At 32.4% G+C, this 9,912-nt stretch overlaps 1 protein-coding gene across 1 annotated transcript; it reads right to left on the reverse strand.

Moving 5' to 3' along the window:
- Nucleotides 1-1,183: 1,183 nt before the first annotated feature.
- Nucleotides 1,184-4,324, reverse strand: LOC127795454 (deoxypodophyllotoxin synthase-like). The gene is made up of 3 exons (XM_052327126.1): nt 3,735-4,324; nt 1,828-2,149; nt 1,184-1,702 (listed from the first exon to the last, which is right to left on the reverse strand). Exons 1-3 carry the CDS (start codon nt 4,106-4,108, stop codon nt 1,463-1,465), a joined length of 936 nt encoding a protein of 311 aa, XP_052183086.1. The 5' UTR covers nt 4,109-4,324; the 3' UTR covers nt 1,184-1,462.
- Between the last annotated feature and the right edge of the window lie 5,588 nt (nt 4,325-9,912).

The following is a 9,912-nucleotide window of genomic DNA, read 5'->3' on the forward strand; positions in this document are numbered from 1 at the left end:
ATTTCTTAGTCAATTAACAAATTAATTATAGTGACTCACACTCTGTTTAGTAAATTTTACTTGACTAAGACACTATATTACCTTACTAAGATAAAAGTTATTCCATTAAGCATAACCTTTTATAGAAGCTTATCATTTTTGCCTTATTTCTTATTCGATTAATGAGTATAATTATTAGACTAAGGTATAACATTACTCGAGTAAAATATTTACTTAGTTGATAGTACAAGTACACAAACTTTTCATTTTAGCCCAATTTCTTACTCGATTAATGAGTATGATTAATCGACTAATAAATCACTTAGTTGATTATCATTCTAATTACTTGATTAAAGCTTTTCAGTACAATATTCGAGTAAAACAAGCATACACTCAATTAATTCTTTGAACATTAGGTGTTACTCAATTACAAATATTAAATTGCTCGAGTTATGTTTGAAAGTTAGTTATAATTAATTTTCACAAACTTATATACTCAATTAATTATAGACTTTACTCAAATAGACTATGTGTTACTCGATTAATGAATAGACTTACACCACTCGATTAAGATATTTTCATTAAAGTTTGGCATTTAATTTTGATCATCAAAGCATTTTCAGAATTAAACCCAACAAAGGATTTTCAAAATGTTGCACTATGAATTGTATCATGTTGCATTAATACATCAAATGATATTCTTTTTAATGTTTGCCAAAGGGAGGGAGAATAAAGTACTCTTTGAAAAATCTATGTAATTACATATTTGTTTTTATAGTGTTTATATGAATTAAGTGATATTTAAATTATTTGTGATTTTTAGACAGATTTTTGTTTTGGAAATGGGAAAATTTATCGATCAATTTTTTGCAAATGGTCAATTGTTTTTCGCGAATTCTGAAGTAGAAAATGAACACATAAAATTTGCCGATTCATTTTCTCCAAAACTATATGTATAATGGGGAAGAGACTATTTTGGCCTTCAATATAAGGGGCAAATTTGTCCACAACAACAAGCCTTTAATCCCACTGAAACATGATTAAGTTATCCCACTTAGGTAGGATTAGATAAGATTAAGATAGTTAATCTCATTTAACGTGAGATTCACCTCTGATCATGTAAACTAGTGGTGATGTCCCACTTTTTATAAAAAAAAAAAAGGTATTAAAAATACGAACTTCTCTTTTAGTAGCGAGTCTCAAATACCATAACACAAGTTGATTGAGTGAGCGAAGGAGTGCTTCTTGTCCAACATCAAGCCAATGTCTCTTAACATAATAGTCTTAGACCCATAAGATTTCTTCACTATCCTAGTGCATTTCTTGATGAGGATAGCCTTTATTACACAAGTTGTACTACATGATATACATGATTACAGCAAGCATGCAAATCCACATAGAGTTTTACTTTTATATCAACAAAGCAGGCATTCAAAGGCTATGAATGACAAACAGCAAGCAAGCACCATAACTGGAAAGCCAGTTAGACACCACAGTAGGTGTTGATAGCATTCGTGAGATTTCTTCCCTCATCTAAGCAGTAGTGAAGAAACGAATAGTGATCAAATGGCTTAAACCGCAGCGGTCTCTCATCGTCGACCAGCTCCTGTGGAACCTCCACAATCCCATTCGCAAAAGCAAACAACCCAATTGAATATTTCGTCGCATTCTCATCCGCCATGACTCTGTGTAAGCAAGGATGAATTCTGCCATTGCTCCATGCCTATACATCACAAAAAGAGGCCATGCAACTTGGAAACATGAACATATATACTTGCATATATATATATATATATAATCTTCAATGCCGCTTTCCAAATATGAATATGTAATGAATAAGTCACTTACTACGAAAGCCTCGCCGGCTACGAAAACGAAGGTAGATGGCGAAGGTTCGAAAGTAAGCCACTCTCCATTCTTCGTTTCTATCTGCAAACCCTTAACTTGATTCTGATCTAAGATGGCCCAGAAACCTTTGTCAACGTGATAATGGAGACCCGTTTTCACATGATCATTTGATGGCCGCGGATACTTCAGGAATCGCATCAAAAACTCCACTGATTCCAAGTGAGCGTTGTAGTACTTCTCGGCCCCATAACTTTCAAATGCCATTAGCACAGCAATCTTACCTATCTCTGAGAGTTTCCTTGCGTACAAGAGCGTCGTTTCTCTGAGTAGCAAAAGAAGGAAAGTACTCCCATTTATTGTCCAAAACTTATAGATAAACCCTTTAAGGGCAATAATTGTAAATTCTAATCTCATTAAGAAAAGATTTATATATATGGTGTGAAAATTATTTTTTTCTTTCCGTTGACTAATGATATTTTTATGGTTATGTACTTAAGCAGTTTTAAGTTGATCAACTTTTTTGGGGGATAATTTTGGAAAACATAATTCATGGGGAATATTTTGGGTTATCCAGAAATTTTGAAAATATCTCTCTTCTAAGTTATCTTGGGTAACACTTGGGTATATAAATCTTGGCTCAAAATATTTAGATTTGGGTATATTTCCCATCGAGTTTGGCCCACTTCACCCAGTCTACCCCAATCCCTACTTGTTCAAATTGGCTTATAATGAGCTGCAATGTGAGTATTCACTTAATACAATCACTACTCTCTTAAATCTCATAGTACGTTTATATAAAAATAAGAATTCTAAGAGACGTGCACTATTTATTATGCATCATTACATATTAATTGTTTGGCTCCACCTCAAGTAGTAAGATTAACTTGGTTGTGAGATGTCACATTAGGGAATCGAACTCTGCCTTTTCAAGTTGAGCAGCCTATATATAGACGTGCTTGAAACATAGGACCCCCTACCAGACACACTTGGCTTAGAACAAATTTGGCAGTGTTCGACTCCAAATTATCATCAATAATCTCTATCAAAATTATTTTTATAGTTTTACATTTTTAATTAATTAAAATAGTAGTTACAAATTTATTGTATTTATTTACTTATTTGATAAACATCACATTTTATTAATAAATGATAGCTAGCCGAATACAATCTAACCAGGTAAAAGTAAAAGAGAGCAATAATAGAATATAAGCAGAGGGTCAACACAATCAGAGCAATACTGAAGAATCAAACCCTCCATTCAACACAACCACACCACAACAAAGAAATCTGTAAATAGGAGGAGGAGCCAGGATGATAAAACAAAGGCTTCAAAGATGTAATCAACATTTGAAAGTGTCCATTAATCTATTTCAAAGTGTAGTTGAATTAGTCTTTCATAAGAAAAGTCGACAATACTTGGAAGTTAAAGGGTTGCTTACTTCGGAAAAATAATATTCTTAGTTTTTTTAAAATTTATTTTGCAAGAAATTAGAAATTAAAAACTCATTCAAATATTAAAATTTTACAAAAAATTAAGATTTTGAAAAAAAGGATTCTCCAATACTATATTGAACTTGAAAAACTCATTTTACAACTGCAAAAAAGAAAAACTTCTTTCTTTCTCTCTTTATCGAGCATATGCTCAAATATTTTGATTGAAAGTTACTTTTCTACACTTCTAACAATATTTGACATGCGTTTGTCAAATCTTTTATAAAATATAAAGGCTACAAATTCTATAAAAAAAATTAGAGATAAAAAACTTGAAAACATTTTTCACAACTAAACACATGTCTTCTCAAAGAAAAGAAAAAATAAGAACAAAATTGTGTCAAACAAGCCTTTCTTTGCCCAAAAGTGTGAATTAAAGGAAATTAAGAACTAGGGTTAGAGATATGAAAGCATACGCGAAAGCATGATTTCCAGCAGGCCACATGAGGTTGGTGAACCTTTGAATCCCTTGAGGGGTTCCGCCATCATGGATGCCAAAATATTCAACAAGCATGGTCTTGAAATTCCCATCATGGCCAAACCCTTTTATGGCTGAGGTGTTCTTGGCTTTAATTTCCTCAGGGAGATCGAACAAGCCTTTTGCCAACTCAAACATGGCATCATGCAGCTCCGAAGGCATTTTATCATAGGCTTTTATTGCAAAGGCACCATACTCTTCTAGAGCTCGCTGAACTTCTTGGGCTGTTGATAGCCAGTTGCTGCTGCCTGGTTTTAGGTTTTCCTTGGAGAAATCTATGATGGGAAGCTTTGGCTGCACTTTGGAAGCCATCAGATTCACTCTCTAATTTGTTTGGGGCAATAATGCTTACTTTGGTACCCATAGCTCACACACGTCTATTTATATAGAAACAGATGTCAAAGTTTAGGTTGAAATTTAACGCAAGAGCTTTCATGGAATTCAACTGTATTTGAATAGATAAGGATTTTCCATCGGTTGAATGTGCTTTTGGGGAGGGGACATCTCATGTTCGAGTCTCCTAACTCTTAATGTTGTCTCCTATTGAGGTTTGTGAGGTCTCCTATCATTATCCAGCTCAATGTTTCAGATATATATTTCACAGTTACACGTGCTCAGTAAAATTTAGAAATAATTGCCAACTGCAAATGCCTAACCCTAAGGGATGAGGCGCAAGTAGGGAAGCCTCACGCCACATTTGCTATATTAATAACGTTCATTGCATTCAACTTAATTCATACGCTACAACCAGTTATCTCTTGCTAACTGGTTAGTGGTTATTAAAGGTATAAGTTCTCTATTCATCTTCTTCTTTTTCCTCAAAGTTGGTCAGTCTTAAAAATGAATTAATGTATTATAACTGTTAAAGCTTTCTTGTTGCACTCCAATTATTTTGGCATAAAGTAAAGAACAAGTTGATGCTATAGTACTTCAACCTGCACAGTTTAATTTTTTTACAGGTAGAGGTGTATATGTCTTTCTCAACTTAGTCTCATTGACAACATATTTGTTATATTAAAAGGCCCGTCTTGCTAGTGGACCAACACAATGGTTGCTACCAATGGCAATGATTTGGATATGAAATAGATGCGCATCTTCTAAAATCTATATTTTTATTTGTATTTATTGAGTAATATATTTAATTTTTTTTATTTATGTCTTCATTGGATAACCGACATTATTGAATACCCATACTGGCTCAATCTTAACAAACAAAATTTATGCATTGTTGTTATTAATTTTTCATTTTTTTTTTTGGGGGGGGGGGGGGGGGGGAGGGGGGGTAGTAGTGATTTTTCATTTATGCATTGTTGTTATTAATTTTTCTTTTTTCTTTTTTTGCATTGTTGTTATTGATTAACACATGTTAGTTAAACCACACATTCAAGTTTTTACACGGAAATAAAAAAGAAAAAAATATGATATAAAATAAAAATGAGGAAGACATTTTTCAAAAAAGTAGAAAATGAAAACACAGAAAAAACATGTAAATAAAAAAAAATAGAGGTCATTTTATAAATATAATTTTTAATATATAAAATTATAAAAAATAATTACTCAATTAAATATAAACATAAATTTCATCACCACTCAACCAAACATAGACATAAGTTGCTTTTGTCTCTAACATTATTGCCAAGACAACAGAGACGAAATTGTGTCCATTTCTAATACGGTCCCAAAATAGAAATGCACTTCTAATATTTTTTAATATTATAAAATAGCCCAAAATATTTCCAAAATTACAAAAGTAGCCCGAAACAATTTTTTGACATTTCTTACTGTTTCGGGGTAGGAAACATTTTGAAATCGCCAAAAAAATCACCATTTCAACATTTCTATGCATCAAAGGTACTAATCCCTGTACTTATATTAGTGCAAGTATTTTTTTTTTCTCATCCATCTCATTTTATTAAGAAAAATTTTAAATTTGTACTACCAAAAAAATCGATAGATACTTGTTGAATCAAATAAAACTTGTCATTCTTAATTATCGAAACAATACATAAAAAAATCCAATTGCAAATAATTGGGTTTTACTAGACGTTCAAAAATATCCATCTTTAAGGGCATATGTTAGATAACTTCTTAAATTTTGATTAGATTGTGTTTGGTTTTGTCTCATCTTAATTATAAGATTAATCTAGTTTTTAAAAAAAAAAAATCTTTCAAATAAAAGGTATTTGTTGGTGATTTTAATTAGGAGATTATGATAGGTTTAAAAAATCTAATTTCATAATGATTGTAATTCGTAGCCAATAAATAGTCAACCCTTAGTTAAATATTGATGGACTACACTAATAAAATTCTAAAGATGATGTAACCAAATTATTGTAGTTGTGTGTGTCTCAAGTTGGTCTTCTAGCTAGATAAAAATCTTAAGGATGTTTGAATAGTTATTTGGATTGGAAGGACTATGTGACAGTATTCCTGGATTCAGGAACTAAAGTCCTTGATATACAAGTGATGAGTTATCTCTTGACTCAATATGCTTGTTGGGGGGGATTTTTTTTAGTTTTTAGTGAAAAATTACTTGGTTGTCCGATTATCGCTGAGTGGTGGAATTGTGGATGGAGACATTTAAGTCTAAATCATGTTAATTTTTTATATTGTTATTTTGGTTGATTCTTGTGCATAGGTTTGTGCAACTTACCATCATACATACATGATTTTCAATTAATTATGAGATTGATTAATAAAATTAAGGTTTTATGTCCCTTTTCACATCTTAAATATGGGGGAAAATGTGTTCAACACCCTTGAGGTTCGCCTTGAATGCAAGCCGTATTCCTGTGATTTTGAAAATAACAATATCTTCCCTTAACTTTACGTATTGTTGCACTAAGTCCCTAGCTAATTGGATTAAATTTTAAAAAAAAATCAAAATAGTTGTTGAGAATTTTTTATTTTGATTTACGGAGAAAATAATTTTAAAAAATATGTTTTCAGTAATTTTGGTTTATTGATAATTTTTAAAACATTTTATATAAATCTTTTTAAATTAGAGAACTTTATGCTCATATATATTTATGTCTTTTAAATATCCAAGCATGGTTTTTGTTGACCAAGTAGTATGAAGCTTATAAAAATATTTTTCTTAAATTGGAGAACTTCTTGCTTATATATGTATATTTCAAAATACCCGAATATGTTTTTAGTATATTGAAAATCTTCAGGAAAAATCTGCTACGTATAAAAGACTTTTGTATAAATATCTATAAAGCTTTTGAAGGCAAAGTATGAAGTATTCTTTTAAAGCTTCTACATCTATTTTTAATATAAAACAACTTTTGATTCAATCGAGTATTGATTTCAAAATAATCGAGTATTGAAGGCATTTAATCGACTATCATAAAAATCTACTTAAGTATGTTCTTATAAAAATCATATTTCTTAAAGCTATAATCGAGTATAATACTTTGTATAATTGAGTATTAATTCTTTACTACTCGAGTAAGCTTTTAAGAAAATCAAGTATTAAAATCTGAGCATATGTTTTCAATCGAGTAATGCTCAATGTGCTTTTCAAATCAATCAATTATATGTTTTGGTAAAATTCTTTTAAATCAACTATTAAGATTTCCTACTCGAGTATATTATATAAACTCTTTATATTTCTAAAATCAGTCGAGTAAAAACTCTTTTAATCAAGTATCTTTTTTATATCAAAATTCTAAATATCTCTTTAATCAGGTATAGCCTTCTTATCAATTGATTGTTGTATTTTGAAAATCGAGTATCTATATGTATTAGTCGAGTATAGATTGGATTAAATCTGGCTAAGTCTCTAGTCTTAAAGATAATCGAGTATCAAATGTTCGTACTCAAGTGAAAGCTTCTATTAGTTGAGTAAGCTTAGCCCAGTAATGGAGTGATAAATGCATAGTCTCTGTGCTAAGTCAATTAAGTAAATGACTTGGTCATACATGAGTGAGGCTTCTATTTAATCGATTACTTGTTATATCCAATCGAGTATGTTCATATATTAGTCGAGTAAGCTTATACGTTAATCAAGTAACTAACATCTAATTTTTAAAAATATAGCCATTACTCAAAAGTAAAAAGATAACAATTTTTACCATTAGAGTTTTAATTCCTTATTTTATGAAGTTTAACTATATTTTCTTATAAAAGATTGATAAATATGATCATGCATTGTGTGCTAAATGTTTATCTTTATAATATGCATTTGATTTTAACGAATTTGATTGTTATTAGTCAAAACAAAAGAAGCTGTGAGTGTGTGCAAATATCAGTGTAAAACACAAATCTCAAGCTTGTACAAAAGGCCAAGTGCTTCAAAGAGATTGAGGCTGATGCTATGGTTGCGACTGATATATATTATGGTTACTGTTCGAGCAACAAATGGCCAACCTAAGCATCACAACCCTAATTCTTTTTCGGGCCTATAGCAAATGCTTGAAATAAGTGTTTTTCATTATTCATCCTCTTTCACTTCAAAGAATTATCTAGTGAGATTCCTTGTATATCTTTTTTAACCAAATTTTATATAAAAGAGTTGAGTGTTTCATTCATTCATTCTTGCAACTCTCTTTTGTCCAAAAGAATACTTGATATCATTGTTGTAACATCTCGGAATTGTGGAAATCAATAATAATAATAATAATAATAATAATAATAATAATAATAATAATAATAATAATAATAATAATAGTAATAATAATAAATGAGTAAATTAAATTAAATAATATATATATATATGTATATAGGTGTGTGGCCCCTTAGCATGCTATAGGGGGCTATTTTCTCTTAAAATAGAGAAGAGAAAGAGGAAGAGCTCATGAGAGCAAGGAGTCGAGAGATTAGGAGAGGGGGAGAGCTCGGCCAAGAGATGGAGGGAAGGAGAGAAGGAGATCAGGAGAAAGTTGGTGGTCACGGTGGTGGCCTGAAGCAGGAGAGCGAGCAGGCGGTCGTAGGTGGCTGGAAGCAACAACAGCGCTGGAGGCTGCCATGGGTGATGACGCAGCAGGGCAGAGGACCAGTAAGCGCGCGGTGGTGCATGGAGGCAGTGACGGTGGTCGTTCGATGGCTGGCTCGAGGCGGAGCCAGTGGCAATGACTGAGGCAGCATGTGAAAGCAAACAGCGGCTGGAAGCGCTATGCGTAAAGGCATTAGCAACAGACGGGGGTGGCACAACTGCGACTGCTTGCTAATTTGGCAACAGACGGGGATGGCACGACCGTTGGTGGCGGAGTTGGCAGCAAGGGTAGCCAATAGGGGCTGAGCTGGTCAGTGGACGGGGGTGGTTATGTGCAAGCAATGGCTGTGTACGGAAGAAGAAAAAGAAGAAGAGAAAAATATAGGGAAAATAAAGGGGTTTTGGGATTGTTTTAGTGTGAAAAGTGACCAAGTACATGGGTAAAAATTAGTGGAAATGTTATACGTTTAAATTATAAATTTTACGCAGTTAGATTTAATTAATTTGAGCCGCAATCTTGTTATTTTCTATAGAACATTTTACTTCACGGCAAGAATGCGAAAAGGTCAAGAATCAGCCAAATAAAAGGAAGCTCCTAACTATCTCCTTATGTTTTTAGCTTCCCGCGAAAGTCTTCGTAGTTTTTCATATTTTAATCCTTCTCTTATCGTGACTCAATTCCACGCATTAATAATGATAATCTGTGTGGCAACCATTCCATGACTTATATGTTAGTAATGGGTCTATTGGTGATTAAATAAGTTAAGTAAATGATGTCTTGATGTTGTTCATTTTGTCTATCACGGGGCTTCGTTTCGCTCTGCTTTCCTTGGGAATGATGCTGAACCCAATGGGTAAGGTTCTTAGAAGAGTTGATATGGATTATGGGGTTATGTTAAAATGTTTAATGAGAAAAGTGAATGGTTCATTAATATGATAAGAGATGAGAAGAAGAACGGTATATTGATCATTGTGTCGCAAGTGCATGTTAAGTCATGAGATGAGTCTATGAAATGCTGAGTTTAATGATAACTATGTGTGTCTTAAGGGTATGGTACAAAGCCATTGACTATCGACCGTAGGTCATGGCAATTGATGGCTGGATGTATGGGTGCTAGTCATCGGTTATTATGAAAGCACTAGACGGGCCAAAAGAGCTAGTATTGCCTTCTCACCT

This window comes from Diospyros lotus, chromosome 2, assembly GCF_014633365.1.
Source record: "Diospyros lotus cultivar Yz01 chromosome 2, ASM1463336v1, whole genome shotgun sequence".
NCBI classification, from domain to species: domain Eukaryota; kingdom Viridiplantae; phylum Streptophyta; class Magnoliopsida; order Ericales; family Ebenaceae; genus Diospyros; species Diospyros lotus.

What these genes read in the sequence shown, in the direction of transcription:
- LOC127795454 (XM_052327126.1), bottom strand. Translation starts at nt 4,108, where the DNA reads ATGGCTTCCAAAGTGCAGCCAAAGCTTCCCATCATAGATTTCTCCAAG. An exon ending in GCTGGAAATCATGCTTTCGC is followed by an intron (nt 2,150 to 3,734) that starts GTATGCTTTCAT and finishes TTTGCTACTCAG; the next exon opens with AGAAACGACGCTCTTGTACG. An exon ending in TAGCCGGCGAGGCTTTCGTA is followed by an intron (nt 1,703 to 1,827) that starts GTAAGTGACTTA and finishes TGTGATGTATAG; the next exon opens with GCATGGAGCAATGGCAGAAT.